Source organism: Nothobranchius furzeri, chromosome 5 (genome assembly GCF_043380555.1).
Source record: "Nothobranchius furzeri strain GRZ-AD chromosome 5, NfurGRZ-RIMD1, whole genome shotgun sequence".
Taxonomy (NCBI): Eukaryota; Metazoa; Chordata; class Actinopteri; order Cyprinodontiformes; family Nothobranchiidae; genus Nothobranchius; species Nothobranchius furzeri.
The window spans coordinates 65307497-65325546 of record NC_091745.1 but is presented as its reverse complement, the minus strand read 5'-3'; the positions used below and the strand labels follow the sequence as shown (position 1 = coordinate 65325546).

The window sequence follows — 18050 nt, the reverse complement described above, 5'->3', positions numbered from 1 at the left end:
TAGTCTGATTACAGTGTATTTCTGCTATCTTAAGTATTCTATTAAACTTCCATTCTGCATTATTAAGCTCATTGCAGGAGAATGTAACCTCTATTTCTCCAAAACGTGAGTTGTTCAAGCTAAGATGGTTAATTATTTATAACTTTGATGCAGAAACAAACTTGAAAAATGGTGGAATATTTCTTTTAAACTAAAAGTTACATAAAAAATTTTCTTTCAGCCCAGAATCAGTGCCTTTTTATGCTCACCTGTATTGATTCATGTTGCAATGCATCTGTTCATCGAGGCGTTGCGTAAAGTTATTTTGCAAAACGTGCACTCACCCAACTGTAAAAGGTACATGTTCTGATTTGTTGTTTTTTAAATACGATCGGTCACTCTGAGTTTCACATGCAGGCTAAATGTGAGAATAGTCTTCTACCCCTATTTCCTGCATTACCTTCTGATAGAGAATACACAAAAAAATGCTCAGATTAAAATTGTACGTCATAATGTCAAATTAACATTCACGAATTCGCCCATCTTGACTCGTAACGGGGAAGGCTGTTGTTGGTTTAGCATCCAGGAAACTTCAGAGCACGTCTCGTCTAGTAGAAGCTAACTGTTAGCATTAGCAAATCCATAACACAGCAGAACTCCTTCAGGTTTGTGTTACTTGTGGAGATAAAACATCTACGTTGCAGAGCAAACCGAGACAGTGGTAGAGTTGTGTTGCTGTTATCCAATCAGAGGCGAGGTGTCAGAATATCAGGAATTAAGACTTCTGCTCACCTCTGCTTTGGCTGACTTCTACTTGCTCAAACAGGAACGCCAGAACGTTTCTTTCTCAGAGCTTGACCGACAAGACATTAATTTATAGTAGAGACCACAGCAAATGTGTTATAAAGATGACTGAACTTGGTCTTTAACATCACATAGGCAGACAAATGCTGGCAATGCTGCATTTAAACGTTGAGCTGCAGGATGCTGCAGGGTTGTTATGAAGTTAGTGGTGAAGTGCGGATCCTGTTTCCCCCTGCCATTGTTAAGGCAGAGCCGGGTGGGGGTGTGATGGTGTTGTTGGGCTAGCTCGGTGGCAGGGTGGTGTTTCATCACCCGGTTAGCGTCCAGCTCTGCTCTCGCTGCTCTTCACACTCCAGCTTCTCCTCGTTTCCGTCCTTCACCAGCAAACTGTCTGTGTTCGTTATGCAGAAGCTGTTTGTCTTCACGGGATCCTTACTGCGTTTGGCTCAAGTCAGGCAGCTGTGTCACCGTCTCACCTGGATTCAAGTAAGTCACACACACACACACACACACACACACACACACACACACACACACACACACTGAAACAGAATCTTTGTGAGTTTAGCTGTGTCACAGCAGTGTTACCTTACTCATTACAGCCTGTCAAAGTAATGTATCCTAATCTGGTGCACAGCAGGTGTTTTAAGTTGTTGGTTTCATAAAATAAACTTTTAAATCTTTACATATTACATTTATCTTGTCTGCAGCAGGTTTTATGCAGAAGAAATTGCTTCATAATTGACATTTTTTACATTTGTGCATGCATTCATGGCAGTTAGGTTCAGCTTCTCTAGTTCATTTTTCTTTTAAAATAAATGTCTGAAATGTTACACTAAGAGCAAGAGAATAAAAAAATGTTTATATTTGATTTAAAATGTGTTTGCTTAATAAAAGATTAGTGTTGGTCTCTATGAGGCAACTATAATGGTTTACATGTGAGGGTTTTTAAATCCAGCCTGATCTAAGTCCATCTTTTAATGTTTTATCAGAATGCTGCAATTAAAGCATTTATTCTGAAATCCATCTAAAGTGGGAAATACTAGTCTAATACGTACATATTATTACACCCAGTTTGTCTTTTCTTTTAAGTTTGTTTTTATTGCCTCCCAAACCTTTTGAGAATTAATGGGAAAAACCCGTTTTCATTTGGAAAACATGAAAGTTTTAGTCCCTTCGTGATGCAGATGTCATTTTCTGCTAAACTTGATTTATTGTGTTTATTAACGAACCGCCGGGGATCAAAGTGCTTCTAATCAAACACTTCAGCGGGATGTTTCATGTTCTAATTCTTTCTGGACTCTGTGTTAATAAGATCTGTCTAACTGCTGGGTCAGTCTGAAGGCAAATGAGTGTGTAGAGCCACATAAAGACATTATTAGTTTTGCAACTATCAAAGGACAGATTTGCGGTTTAGTCAATAATGTGCAGCCAAGCAAGAGGAGAAGCAATAATTCCCACATTTCCTCAGATGATCTGATCAGAGGACGTCTCAAGCTCTCAATAGTCAATAACTAATCTGGAATTAAAGTGGGCAACATCAGCATGATTAATCTGAGATCACCACTTTCCTCGCACACATTTTGCTGGTTCTCTGTTTAAATCTTTTTTTTTTACTCACGAGGAGCAGCTGCCATGTAATGTGGCTCTGCTGTGTGGAGAGATGTCTTTTTTATAAAGGCGCACATGTAAACAAGCTTCAGAGGTGGTGGACAGATAGAACAGCTGAAGGACAAGAGGAGAGCGTGGACGTGGAGCAGTAGAATGACCAGTCGGGCTCTTTGCTGAAAGCTCGGAGTGCTTTTTGGTTCTGTAAACATCAGTACGTGTCTGTGAGTCCAAAAAGATTCTGTAGAGGGGGGAGAAACTGCCAGGGACTGTTATTTTTGGTTTGTTTTCAGAAGGGAATTTTGTAGGATGGAGCACCAATAAAATCCTGAAGGTCGAAGCGCATGTTTTTACAAAATACAAAGCACTCACCACCCACTATTGTTGTCTAGCTCGGGGGGGGGGGGGAGATCCTGGACAAGCCCCCACTTGTGTTACAACCCCTCAGGTGAAAGGGAGTTAGGGGTGCAACACGACAACCACAGGGACGTGACCAAGTCTACATGTCTAAAGACGAGCTTTATTTCAGTGATAACACCGATAAAACTGATGAGAGAAGGAAGAGAGGGACGGTTAGGTGGTGCCCAATCAAAGAAATTGGACAGGCTTGTGTTATTTGTGGAGATAAAACGTCAGAGTTGCAGAACAAACAGAGTCAATGGTAGAGTCATGTTGCTGTTAGCCAGTCAAAGGCGAGATGTTCACATATAATGAATTATGAAGAGTAAAGCTTCAGTCCCTGCTGTTTTCTGCCCCCTTCTTCTCTGGCTAAGTTCTAGTTCATGAAACAGCAGCATCAGAGATCATTTATACCAGAGACCACTGATGGGAAAAAAAAAACAAGTGAGTGAGAGCTTTCAATTTCCATACCAGCAAACAAAAGGATTGTGATGATTTTTCAGCATTTAAGTGAAATAATAAAACCTTCAGTTATCAGGCCCGGCTTCAGCACTTCTGTGTGTTCACTCTGCAATCATCACATCATCTACCCGCTCCTTGTCTACCTTTTTCTGCCAGTTTTCTCTCTTAAAACCTGCTACATGTGCTTCTAGCATGGACTCGCGTACCACACAGTTTCTGAGAGGATGGTGGCTGGGTGGTTGGACAGACAGGTGGATGCTGGTAGAGGAAAGGGACAGTTAAAGGTGCCGTTTCCTTGTCCTGGTCATCAAGGACCCTGAGTTGTGTGGTTGATGTACAACCTACTACTAAATCACTTCACTGTTTTTTTTTTTACCTACATAAAGTTGTAAACTGATGCATGGGGCTTTGGACCGACAGCGTGCCGCACCGTCACACACACAGCTGGACAGGAAAAGCACCACATCCATCGTCAACTTGCTCCAGATAGATTATTCTGAAGGCTGAAAATGTGCAGACCTGGAATTACTGCAGATCTTCTGCTTGGCCACCCAGAGATATTACTTTCCCTGCCCTGGCATGAACGCAGGCTAATGGAATTTTTTATTTTCAACTGCATGTTTCTACTCTCTGATATTCATGGATTCAGAATAAGCAACGCCACCGGCTCTTGTTCTAAAACCTATGTGTTGTTGTGGTTTTGTTGTTCTGCCTTCTGTGAGAAAAATTTAATTTCTTGGCGTGATTGGCTGAAGATAACGAGGCTTGTTGTTTCCTGAATCTTACATAACACGCAGTCTGTGCTCTGGGCTCTGGACGGTAAAAACATGTTCGAAACAGCTGATCAGTGTGAAGAGCTCTTTATTTGGATGCACGGTAAACAAATATGGATCAACCCATCAAAAGCTGCTCTCGTAGTGGGAAAAATCTCTTAGTTTTACACAAACACAAGTCAAAGATGTGTTTTTATAATGAGGGGTTGAAAGTAGTCTGAAAATGTTGTTTTTACTTCTGCTGTTGACTTTCAGGAGTAGAAAGTGGGTTTTAGGGGAATGGTTGACGTTAAAAGTTGGGTTTCTGGTTCAAGTGAAGACTTGGTAGCTGTCATGGGGGGAGGGGGGGGGGGCTCACCAGTGTGGTGAGATGTGCTTGTGAGGGGGAGTGGACGTGCCAATGCGGCTTCACGCTGGCGAGGCACACACAGCTACTTGCTGAGGTTTGATTTATGAGCTATAGCGTGCAAGACAAAGCCACACATAAAACCAGTGGACCAGAACCTGAGCGAGATCAGCCAAAAGGGGGGAAAAATCTTGTCCAAACTCAACTACGGGATCAGATTCCTTCCAGGAAGCATGAGAGAGAGAAGTGTGAGCAGAAACAGCAGGATGGGAAAAGGCAGGGAAAACCTAAAGAGGAGAGGAATAATAGGTTAAAGGGTTGAAAGGGTTTAGTTTTTTGCATAACATCTGTTTTTTATTAAGATTTTCAATTTAAATTGATAAAAAGTCAGCTGGCGGCTGCTGAGAGGGTGGCGCTGGAATAAAATCAGATTTTAGACTTTTTCAGACCAAAGAATGTCCTTTAAACTGCATATATCACTAAAATGAAATGAGCGATGGTGGTTTAAGGAAAGGAAAAGGAAAGATGGTCATAAAGAATGATAAACAAGTGCAACAGAACAGGACAAAAATGAAGTTCTGTGAATCAGGCCACAGCAGAAAGAATCAGCCCTCCGTCAGCATCGTCTCCCTCCTGGTACTCGCTTTCGTTCCAGACCATCGGTCTTTTCTCTCTGCACACATTTTAATGACTGATTCGTCCCACTTCCAAATGAATCAGAGAACAAACAAAGATTTCTGCATTTTTGTTTTCTCTCCATCGCTGAAAGATGGAGGTGCTGTTTCTGGGTGTTTAGTCTCTTCCATAAAGCATTTGACAAAGTTGGTGTCAAAGCATAAAACGGAAGGCAGCCGAGGCAAATGGATGGAAATGGAGCCTAGGATCTTTCCTGCTGTGGCTGTGTGGTGGAGGTGGAAAAAATCTTTAAGGAGCGCATGTCACCGGGCCCCTTTCTCCTCAGGTTTGCTTGTAGTTTTGGTCAGATGTTGAAAAGAACATTGCACAGTTAGCAATGAAAGTGGGCATCACAGCCGCTACTACTGCTCTACCAAATGTTTGGTCAATATTTGTATAATTTAGTGTTCTAACAGTTTTTTGGTTGGTTGATTATCCGTGGCAGCCTAACCGAACAGGACTCAGTGGTGTCGCATGCGCATCAAAGTCGATCTATGACAGTAATCGAGCTAATACCTTAAAGTGTGTATTCTCCCTGGTAACAGGGGTCAGTGCATATCTAAATCATTGCAAGGAATCAGAATCAACTTTATTATTGATGCCCCGGCGTCATGAAGCATAGGAGTTTGTCCCGGCATCAGACCGTTCACAAAAGAGAGAGCCGCAGCCTCAGTGCATGTGATCGATCACTGTTGTTCAAAGTGGTGAGGGGTACGAAGAGCACATTGACTCTTTCAGTTGGTGACCTTGCCAAGCCCTGGCCACCAATCCAAAGGCATGAGGAAGGGCCGGTTTTTACCGTCTGTCTGCATTCCTTCATGGAGGCTTTTTTTTTTCTCGCAGCTCAAGGCTACCAGTTGAGTCAACGGCAGCTAATAGTACCTGCTGGGGAGCTCTGAGCACCACAACACCGAATCCTGGCTCAGTATTTGTAAAACTAAATATGTCATAGCCATTTTTGTGTTTTTAAGGTCAGTTTGTTGGGGCAGCTGTCTTGAATTATATTGATTAGTGAAGTAAATTGGCTGTAGACAAATCTAATAATTATATTTTTAGATTTTTATCCAAATCTGTTCATCTTGTTTATTAGCTCTCCTGCTATGTATAGTGGCTGGGCTGTGGGATGACGTGACTCAGAGCTACTAACACAAGTTCTAGTTCAATATCTGTAAAAGTGACTGAGCTATAGAAAGGTTTGTGTTTGGGTGAATTGGCCGTGATTCCTACAACACCCACCAGACACATGACCATGGGTAAAGACATTATTTCTTGTATTCCTGGCAGGCTGACAAGATGTTACTTTTACTTTGCATCATCAAACTCCTTTAATCTCTCATATTTACTGCCCGTGTTTTCATGGTGGCTCCAGCTGATCAGATCCTTCCGAGTCTTTCTGTCTTGTAACTGGGGGTAACAGTCAATCAAGAAAGGATTTGAATCAGCGCATTGGAGCATATTACGTCCCCGGCTCTCTAGTGGGCCATTCCCATCTGTACCGGGTCGGCCCGGGCCGGGTAGCCCCAGTCGGCCCCGGTTGATTCCACACATCCTTGTCTTAAGCCCATGTGGGCTGATTCTACCCACCAATCAGAGGCTTGCTCTAATGGAAGGTGTGAATTTGCTGTCAGCAGTGGGCGTGTTGGCCCTGGTCGGCCTGAAGCAGGAAGAGGGCCGAGAATGAGCCTTGGTTGGCCCGGGAAAATTCCAGGCCACCCAGATATGTAAACAACCTACGCTACCCGGCCCGGGCCGACCCGGTACAGGTGGGAATGGGGCTTAGGAGAGATGAGGAGGGGAGTAATAAAAGTAGTGTGTGGATTAAATAATAAACAGAGTGCGGTGTCGCTAAAATACAAAGAATTTTATTACAAAAACAAAATGGAATATTCACAAAAAGTCCTAGCAATACTATATACAAAACAAAAGGAGCTATGTACAAAAAGAGAACGAAAAACGCCACCCCAGAAGGGGGTGAGAATATAAATATATATATAAGGGGAGATCCTAAATCAAGGTCAAAACCGGTCCGAAGTCTATAAGCCAAATAGTCAAAATCCTAAATCCAAATCCGTAATCCAAAAACTGAGAGCACCGAAGACTAACTATTCCGAGTTTTACCAAAAGAGCGAGCGGGGAGAAGAGAGTAGAATAAACTGTTGCCAGTCTACTCTACCCTTGTACCTTCTCATTGACTTAGAGCAAGAAAGCAGCTTTTAACAGCTGCCAAGTGATTTCAGTAATTGGTAACAGCTGGTTACCAGGAGACAGGCGAGGCAAAGGCCTCTGGGGCCATCTTGTGGCCAAAAAGGGGCACAGCACGTAACAGAGCATTATCTTGCTTCTGAGAAGAGCTCGACATTGTGCGCAAGAGCCCAAGGTCCAGTGAAAAGTAGACAGCCTTTTATCTTTCCAAGGGTCTGGTCGACTTCTGGTTATTTCATTTGGAGAAACGTTTCCTGATTATAAAACTTTGGCTTAAGTAGTGCTCCTTATTCAGCATCCGCCTTGAATCCTGTGTGTCAGCGGTGCGGAGATCCATCCAGAACATTTAAACAGCCATGAACCTGTCTGAGGCAAAAGTCCAGAACCTCATAACCTCATAAGCTCCCTAGAGACGTTTTATTAAGCACAAGCTACAGGTGATCTGCTCAGGTTTAAGCGGAGCAGAAGGAATGTGCGTGCAGGCCGCAGCAGGTGAAATGTTCCAAATTTAAGGGAAATTGTTTTATTTGCATTGTTTATATGTTACTGGGGCACGCTGATGAGCTTGTTTGGACTAAATATTAATTAAAATGAATGGAAATTTAACACTATTGAATGATTATTTATTGTTTTAAAACGAAAGTGATGAGATAATCACGCGACTTCTGCTGCAAGCCAGTGCAGCAGCGATTCATTCGATTTCCTGCTCCAGCTCATAAAAGAAAACCCCAGTAGCCTATGTCCAGGGACAGAAACGTTAAACAGAGTAACACAGTTGTGGGCACCGCAGGGAAACAAAGATGAGGCTTCCTTATAACACTTTAACCATGTTTATCACGGCCCGTTTATACGTCACTCTAACAAACAACAATTACGTAATTCAACAATAAGAAAAATCCAAATTTATCTGCCAGCAAACAAATGTGCTGCACTTCCATAAAAAATCTGTTTGGACTTCTTCTGCGTTTGCAAATCAGTCAAACGGTAGTGAGAAAGTTACCTTTTGTTTATAAAAGGGGCTGCAGTAATTCTAGTTGACTACAGGATATCATCCTTACTTCATTCTTACCTATTGCACCTTTAAGACTCTCTTCTTTCAAATTAAAAGCCAGCCCTCCAACACTGTGTTTTCTGTGATCCGATTAATTAAATCAATCCTGTGACCTTTGTATTTATCAGCCAATTAAAATAAAGAACTCCCTCAGAGAACAACTAACAGGTGGAACGTCTGCATGTAGGTTGGTTCGTTTTACACGTCTTTCACCTGGATAAAGGTGGTATACCTGGTGTATTCCTGCTGACAGAGTAACGGTTACCTCTCCTGGGCCTACACTAAACGAACGCTTAACAGGGATAGTTTCTTGTTTTCAAAGCTGAATAAATGATATTTTACTCCGACAACCTCTGTGCTGTTTTAAGCTATTCTGTTAATTAGCACAAGTGGTCTAGAAGTCTCTTACTTTTCTGTAATGGCTTTCACTGTAAAACAATGCAAAAGTTTAAAACCACCTCCAACTCTTTTATAGTTTTTGACTTAGTTTTATTAAAGACGTGAAGGGCTGGCTGGCATCCAACTTCTTAAGGTTAAACGAAAAGAAGTCTGAGTTTATCGTTCTTGACCCCCGCAACCACCATGGCTCTCACCCTGTTTGTGACCTTTTAACCCTCAACCCCAAACAGTGTGTGACAAGTCTCGGGGTCAAGCTGGATGCTGGACTCACAATGGCCCCACAGATAAACTCCGTAGTGAGGTCTTGCTTTTGTCAGCTTCGCCGCCTTACTCGCCTCAGACGAATCCTGAAACGGAGGCATTTGGAGTCAGTCATCCATGCCTTCATTACCTCTCGCTTGGACTACGCAAACGCCCTCCTCGTTGGTGTTCCGCTATCTGCCCTGAATCGGCTGCAGGTCGTCCAGAATGCTGCTGCCAGGTTCTTGACGAGTACACACCTACGTAGCTATATTACCCCTGTCCTGGATCATCTTCACTGGCCCCTTGTCATTTTCAGAGTGCAGTTTAAGTTACTGACCTTTGTATTTAAAGCTCTCAATGACCTGGCACCTCCCCATCTCTCTGACCTGCTCACTCCATATGTACCTACGCACAAGTTGAGGTCGGCTGACCTTTTGCTGCTGTGCACACTGCGGATGCGATTTAAATCACGGGGTGAACGAGCATTTGTGCATGCTGCCCCAAAGCTATGGAACTCATTGCTCATTGGAGTTCGGCAGGCTCCATCTCTGACGGTTTTTAAATCTTGTTTAAAGACCCACTTTAACGATTTGGCTTTTAGACAGTGACTCGTTTTAGTGTTTTATTGTATCATTGCTTTAATGTGTTCTTAGTATTCATCATGTTTTATCTGCTTTTGATTGGGATTTTTATCCTCAGTTTTAGTTCTTTCGAATAGTTGTGTTTTGTTTTAGCCTGTGCAGCACTTTGGGCAGCTCCCATGCTGCGTTTTAAACGTGCTATATACTGTAAATAAACTATGCTATGCTATGCTAAAGATTTATGTTTCATTTTATTTCATATTTTAGCTACTTGATTTTGGCCTGGTTTTGTGTCTTCCACCCCATCAGTCCTTTTCCTTGCGTCCATGTAGATCCTGCGTATTTGTGAAGGACGTCTAATTATAGGTGAATGACAGAAATCTCTGCGAGGTATATTTTAGTGTTTAGGTTATATAAGGCGCTAATTGGTGTGTTAGGGGGTGGGTGTGCATGGATGCTCGTACAAAGTGGATACCGGATCATTACTGTTGAGATGGAGCTGTTTATGAGCCTGTGTCTGTTTTATTTGGTTCGTTGCAACGAGTGGGAGGATTGTTGGCATTGGCGTGAAGCTGGTCACGGTTAAAGAAGCTTGAGTCAATCTCATTACTGAGCAATTGAACGGATGTGTCGGGATCAGCTGCTGATTTCTAACTAATGTGAAGGTAAAAGATGAAACGTTTACGTGAGGGAGAACGTTGGCTCGTTTTAATCACAGCAGCAGAAAATCTCTTCATGCTGAAGTAAGTTGGATTCAATGGGTTTGGATATCTGGTCTACATTTAGAAAACAACTCAAATGTCAAATATTTTACAAAAACGTTTATTTTATTTTTTTCTTTAGGCTGAAGTTGAAGCATTTTTTGTTCATTCTGTTTCTTTCTAAAACAGTGTAACCAATATGATTACCATTATAGTTATTTAAATCCTAAAGTATGAAAAGATTATAAAAAAGAAACAATTATTGGTCTGTGTTAATATAACAACTATACAATAACCTGCCTTATTTGAAAGTATGTAACCATATAAGAATATTTAAGAAATATAAAACTGGCCTTTCCACTTGTATGTCCTCCACCAGGGGGCAGCAGACATGTAAAGAACTGGATATGGCAGGTTTCTGATGAAGGTACTAATCCTGATGCTCCATCAGGATGCTGTAAATTATGCATCATTAGTTGCATTTCTATTGGAACAATCAATTGGGGGGGGGTGTTTATTTTTTACAAAAATATGAAAAATGTATTTTCTTTTTCATAATTTCTATTTTCTGTGGTAAAAAATATGGAATGAAAAAACGCGCCTGGAACCCTTAGTGATGATGATGATGATGATGATGATGATGATATTGATGGTAAATGACCTGTATTTGATATAGTGCCTTCTTGAGTCCTAGAACCCCCCAAGGTGCTTTACAGCACAATAATACTGGACAACCCGCTCTAACTCCTGAGCTACAGCTGCCCCAATAACAACAATAATATTAATAATACATCATGAGCACAAGTCCTTTTTAAATATCCTACTTTTGACTTTATTTCAACTTTTTCTAGACGGGTTTTCTTCTTCAGGCTGCCTCTACTATACACTCCTACAAAAAAGAGGTGAACGTTTCCTGAGAGACTTTAATTCACGTAAAAATTACCATGTTTCTGAAAAGGATGGTAACATTATGGTAACACATTTCCTTGCATACCAATCTTTGAATTGCACATTTTGTTGCTTTTGTGTCGGAATTTCTCCCAAAGAAATGCAGCTTTCTAGTAACGCTCCCATATTTGTGTGTTTTCATCTGGTCCCGTTTCTCTTATTGCTTCTGAGAGCTGTCCATAACACACTGACTGTATGCCTCGTGCCATCAACAGCAGGAGAAAACGTCTTCATGAATATCACTGCAGAATGACATCTTTTTGTGCCGTTGGCTCCGAATCGACACTTCTCTCAGGATTATTTCCACTGACATTCCACAATCACACACTGAGGCGCTCATTGCAGAGCAGGCAAACTGTAGGTAGCAATTTCAGCAGCGGTGGCCCTGATACTCTAAAATGCCTGGTAGCTGCAGAAAGTGCTTTGCAGCAGTTAATGACTAACCGGAATACAAGTGAGGAGTCACACGGGGGAAGTCCAACTTCCCCTCACAAGCAAACTTCCACAATCTGCTGAAAGCTTCAGAACGAAGGCTTTGCAACTTGCAGGAGGAATTAAAGGGTTTTTTTTCTTACAGATATCACTGGTAACACTGTGTAGACAAAAAGACACAAAACACGTTAAATTCTGGAATAGGGCTCTTACCTCCCGCCTCCAAACAGACGTCTAGTTTTGGGAAGATGTGCTTTGTTAGAAACGAATATTCAAGGTAGAACTGAAGCAAATGTACTGATGGGCTTCTGTGTGTGTGTGTGTGTGTGTGTGTGTGTGTGTGTGTGTGTGTGTGTGTGTGTGTGTGTGTGTGTGTGTGTGTGTGTGTGTGTGTGTGTGTGTGTGTGTGTGTGTGTGTGTGTGTGTGTGTGTGTGTGTGTCCGTCTCCGTCTCCGTCTCCAGAGCTGGGTTCGAGCAGGACGTGGAGAACGGCTACCATCAGCATCCGGAGAGCTGCCACGGTGGGCCAGAGAACGTTTACTCTGATTTGTTTACAATAACATGAGGATGCAGGATTATAATCTGTTTGTTAACCCTTTGATGCATAATGGTCACTACAGTGGACAGATACTCAAAATTGTTATTTGTTTATTTTTGCTATTAAGCACAGCTGTTGAAGACTTTATTGCATGTGAGCCCCTCCATTTGGACTTCTGTAAGGCAAGCCAATATATTTCTTGTTCAGAATGCACACTGTCCCCTGAGGTGGACCTGTAATAAAGTATTTGTAAATTAACAAAATGTTACAAAAAATATTTGTTGAAATTTGTTTCATTCACACCTAAAGATGAATGAAAAAAATTGTTTAAAAAATCATGGTTGAAGATCTCATAATTCATGCATCAGAGGGTTAATTATAACCTGTTAGTAATTCAGTCGATTTTGAAAGAGCTTGAAGAGAATATTCCAGTTATTAGTTTTTATATTTTGGTAATCAGGCCTGATTGATGGCGATCAGCAGCATTTAAAGACGACAGACGTTAATCCTTCTTCTTCCATGCTTTTGTTCTTTTTAAAACACAGAAACAGTTTTGTTTACCTGTTTTGTAGCTACGTTTCGCCGGCGGCGAAACGTAGCTACAAAACAGGTAAACAAAACTGTTTCTGTGTTTTAAAAAGAACAAAAGCATGGAATTAGAACCACGACACAGCAAGAACACACCTAAGATGTTCAAATCCTTCTTCTGTTTTCTGCTCCTCTGCAGACGTCCTGGCGACCACTCGCAAGCAAAACACGGCGCTCGACTCTGTGTACGGTCAGTGGACGTCCTCTTTTATTTACTTACCAGCTTGTCCTGACCGAACTCCCACATCCTTTATCTGTTTGGGCGTTTTGCTTCTGTGAACATTTTGATTCTCAGGATTTTAGATGTATGCGCACCAAGAGCCTTTTGAAGCTGCAGCCTCGTTTCGGAACGTTCGTAATCTTGTTTGGGATTTTTTTTTAAACCATCTTTCCTTTTGTGTTTGTTTTTAAGAGGTTATGAAATCAAAACCACCTGCAAGATTTAGGAAAGGATCATAGTCGTATGTAAAACAAACAGCTTGCTACGTCTGAGAACTCATTTAAAATCCCTGTTCTGGAATTGATCGGAGAAGTCCGCAGGTGAGTTGGTTTTTGCTTCAACACTGAAATGTGATTAAACCAACCCAACATTTATCCAGCCCACCTCCTGTGTATGAAGTCTGTGGATAAATCCAAAATGACACCGATGGTGGGATTTCCACCAAAACAAGGATTAAGTTTGCTGTAACTCAGTTTGTTGTGGTGAAAACGATGAGTGTGACACAAATCCGAACAGGAAAAAACACGAAATTATCCAGATTAGAGAATGATGTTGTTGTTTGACTAAAGCTGCGCTGAACATGTTGAACCTCCACCTACTCACTGGGAGAAGGAGATGGGAGGTATTCAGTTAGAAACCAACAAAGGCCGTGTATTTAAACTTGACAACGTGGGAGGTTGGAGCTAAATGGAACGAGCGTCCTCTTCTCAGCCCGTTTGACGGTTGAAACGTTGAAGCTTTTGTGAGGAACGTCGCTCCTCCGATGGACCGGGAGCTCCGCAGGGCAAGATGCCTAATGCCCTGGATCTGCACAGATCATCATCCGTGTCACGTCCCATTACTCCCTCCCTGACAGAGCCGCTGTGAGCAAGACCAGTTAAGATGGCAGCACCTCCCGTCAGTCAGAGGTGGTGTTTGAATAATCTGGCTGTCAAAACCAGGTCGTTTTAATCTGACAGATGAAGATCGGGCCGATTTGCTTTTGTACCAGAACTCAAGGCACCAAACAAATGTTCTGGGGAGTTTGGAGTTTTCTGAAAGTCTGATTCTTTTGCCACAAAAAAGCACAAAGTGGGGCATCTAATGGCAGCAGCAGATCCAAGACTGAGATTAGTGTCGGAGCCCGTCGTGGAAGATGATCATCCATCACGGCTGAGCAGAAGCCTTTACATCTGTTGTGTTGTGTGAAAAGAAGCCACTTTGTTCACCAAAGACTTCGGTCTGGATCTCTACAGTCGCTCAGTCGTCTCCAAAGCCCTTAAGGAGGAATTGCTGCTCAGTCGGCATCGAGACTTGATGAGCAACCCTACGGAGTTCTCACACCCCAGTAATTCACAGTGCCGCCTTAAATTCCCATCTTGCAGCGAGATCTTTGGATCTGGTGTGTGTGTGTGTGTGTGTGTGTGTGTGTGTGTGTGTGTGTGTGTGTGTGTGTGTGTGTGTGTGTGTTGTTTTCACACTGATTCACACAAAAGCCTTTAAAGCCTCTCCACTAAAGATCAATTATCAGCTTTTCTAGACAATAAAACACCCCGTATGTTGAGCCGAGCTGTCGTCACAGGGGGATCCGTTTCCACCATATGCAGGGGCCGTTTCTGTCTCCCACATCGTCCCAGTGAGCCAAGAAGATGGTGCGAGTCAAACGTCTGGGTCTCCTTATCCTTCGTTGTTGTTTATTTATTTTTTCTTTTTACAAATAAAATAAAAAAATTAAATATTAAACATAAGTTTCCACGTAACCGTACATAAACACTAATTGTGATAACGGTGAAGCTGAGGAGTTCCAGGGCCGAACACCCTGTGGTGGAGAGTTTTCATTTGCCCGGCACAGATGGTGAAGTGACAGGACACCTCGTTCAAACTGAACATTGTCAACTGGCTCACAGTTGGCAAGAAAAAAAGCGATTTTCCTGCAGCCTGAGCGCGAGCTCTGCAGAATGCTGACATTAGGGCTGGCTTATTAGTGCATTAGCCCGAGCCAATCACAGCTCTGCGTAGTTTAAGGACAACAGAGAGTTTATCCTGCAATCAAGATGTGGAGCAAAGCATCAAGATAAACATGTTTGATGACACCAGGGCAGCTTAAGTCCAGCGTGTTTCTCTAGCGCTAATGATGCTTGTAGTTGTTTTCCCCCAGGAGGATGGAGGTGGTTATGAAATGGCTCGGATAAGATGGTCAGGAAAACAACTGTTGGGGATAAACATCCTGTCTAACCATCCATCAGTGTCCGGATCTACCTACGTGTAAAAAATAACACAAAAAAGTCAACCATAGCAAATTCTGGGTCCATTTAAGGGCAATTAAGGGGTTTTCTAGCCTGGATAGCCATCCTATGTATGTGAATATATAGTCTGGACACGACCCATAGACAGAGCTCAGTTGGCCGTACTCCGTCGAAGGACTGCTCATGTCTCAAAGAAAAGCCCAAGGCCAAGTTGTCCAAAGTTGATACCAGAGCAGGTTTCAAACAGGTCCTGAGTCGACGCCATCTTTGTTTCCCTTCTCCATTGCAGCTCTGGTGCTAAGCGTGCACAATGTCTCTCTACAAACATAGACCGCTGTGATTGGACAGACACAAAACTGTGTCATGACCTGCTGAGGCAACAATGGAGCGTGGCTAGATCGACCTGCAGAGCTAAATCTTTAATGATAATGATAAATGACACGCACTTGTATAGCGCCTCTCAGAGTAAGGACTCCAAAGCGCTTTACACTACAGCTTAGCTACGGTTGGTCTAGTAGGCTAGTGTTTTCCAGCTGTATAAGTTGATTAATAAATATTTAATATTTCCCCCTGTTGTAAACAGCTAAAACTAAATAAAGCAGCAAAGTGTGGATTTCTCTGAGTCACATTCAGGTGGAACTTCTTATGTCTGCTGAAATAATGATGTTTGCTGCTCAGCCACCAAGTCTTTTTAAGTCCAGGAACCTTTCATGTGTTCAGAGTCATAAAACCCACCAAAGGTGTAAAACCCAACCGCTGACTGCTGCTCTGTGTGTTTCTGATGCCGCTCGTCATCACAGGGTTTTGTTTTCTACACTCAAGACTCATCCTCATGTCTCTGAAGTTGATTGTCCACACTGATTCACATTTCACTAATCACTCCCTCTGTTACCCACCCCCCTCCTCCTCCCCCTCCACTGCAACCACAGGGAAGACCACCCCCACAAGTGCCAGCACAACCCGTCACGGGGCGGTGTTCCCAAAGGAGGCAGGTGACTCTGAAAGAGGTACAGGTCCTGATCGTCCTGATCCCCCAGTGGGGGAACAAGGGTCACCTGACTCAGAGCCAATCAGTGTGGAGATGGAGGGTAAGGGGGCGAACACCTGTTCCCATTTAACTCTGACCTGCAGGGGATCTCACTGCTGGGCCCCGGTCGCCTAACTCTGCACTCCTAACCACACTAAGTAAAATAAAAAACAAGAAAAATCCATGCAGTTTCACTCTGGTTTAACAGTTTCCTTTTTGCTGCATGCATTCCCGTTATGGATGTTTAAACTCCAGACGCCTCCAACTGGGAGGATTATAAATAGCTGATTAAAATCAAAAGTCCTGACCAGGAATCTGCTTCTGTTGGGTGCTGTTCATTCAGGAATACCAAGGATGGTATGCATTAAAACAAGAGAGAATGTTATTCCAGGGTGAACTTCCACTTCCATTAACTTACTAACATGCAACTTTGACTCCTAATGCTAGGAAACATTTCTGATTAACACGTAGTTTGTTAGTCCCGCTTTGATGTGAATTTCCCAGCTTCATTCACAAAATTAAAGTGATACTATGCAACTTTTCTTGAGCCAGTATGTGCTTTTAAAATGATTCATGAAATGTCACCCAGAACCCCACTGCCCTCTGTAGCCAGATTATCGCACTTGCAACTTCAGAGTAGCGAGCTGCTTCCAGTGTCCTGCATCCTTTAGTTCATGAACACAGCTGATTTGTTGAATTTAGTGATGAACCACTTCTGTAGGCTGAGAAGACATTTTAGCTGTTAGATTAGGGTGTTAAAAAGATTAACGCACAGTGACGAGATGAGTTTCACTTTTGGTTTCACTAAACGGACACTAGAGGGTGCTAAAGACGAACCAAAACTGCCTAGTCTCCCTGGAAGAGACACAAAATGTATCTTCTACATATTTTTTAAATATTTTCTTAGGTTTAGTTAAAGGTCGTTTTTGGTAAAACACTAAACATGTATTCATCAAACCCTCTGCATGCATTTCAAACAGGTTTTAATTGTCGATACTTTAAAACAACATGTGAAGCTGTCAAATAAACTTTGGGCTGCAGAGACCTTGTTGATTCTAAACTGCCTAAAGAAGCAACTCTGGCCTGTAAAAGTCCAGTATGCTGTTAAATATTTAGTCATTACTTGATTCTTAACATTCATTTTTTGCCCTCATGAACGTCACAAGCTTGTGAGGTCTTATTCTTTTCATAGGAACTGAAACTATGATCTTATAAAAGGAGCCGAAGCTAAATCCTCAGCTGGTAGAGAAAGCTTCTGTTCACACATCCTGGCTCTGTGGCTGCAGTGATGAGCTATTCAGGCTTAAACAAGAAAAGTCCATAACAAATAAATAAGCTGCAGGACTCAGAGCTGGGAGTCGGGCATCCTTGGGGAGAAGAGGGTGTTGGACAGAATATATCTTCGAGACTGCCTGGCTGATGACGGCGGGAGACGAGCTGGTGTGGAAGGAACAGCATTGCTACTCTAAAGGACGCCTCAGGCGCTCTGACTTTTTTTTTTGTCTGTTATTTAAACCAGATAACTGACTTTGTGTCTGTATCTGTGGAGCACACATCCTACAGCAGCCACTGGGTGGGCTGGTAGACAGCAGAGAACCGATGAGGAGAAAACAACCAATCAGGAGCTGGAAAACAGACCCAGAATAAAATAACACCACTGCAGACAATCGTATACATGGGTGTCCTAAAATGTTTGCATCTATAAAGACTTTGATGTTTTTTAATAAATATTCACAAGAACAGTGTAGTGGTAAGGAGTGTCAGGCTTTGACTTGATGTCAAAGAGAAGATGGTTTCAAAATGCTTTTTCCACCGATTTGGCCCAATCGGAAGTCAGCTGGAAATGATT

At 42.5% G+C, this 18050-nt stretch overlaps 1 protein-coding gene across 5 annotated transcripts in view; it reads left to right on the top strand.

Annotated features, from left to right (window-relative positions):
- sema6cb (semaphorin 6Cb) overlaps positions 1 to 18050 on the top strand; it is a 181663-nt gene that overhangs the window by 151742 nt on the left and 11871 nt on the right. For 3 of the 5 annotated variants that reach the window (XM_015949870.3, XM_070551013.1, XM_054740894.2), the window contains 4 exons: positions 1192 to 1269; positions 12066 to 12124; positions 12869 to 12919; positions 16104 to 16262. In XM_015949870.3, coding sequence (XP_015805356.3) covers positions 1192 to 1269; positions 12066 to 12124; positions 12869 to 12919; positions 16104 to 16262 — 347 coding nt within the window. The remainder of the gene's footprint in view (positions 1 to 1191; positions 1270 to 12065; positions 12125 to 12868; positions 12920 to 16103; positions 16263 to 18050) is intronic. The other 2 variants (XM_070551014.1, XM_015949872.3) reach the window with 2 other exon arrangements.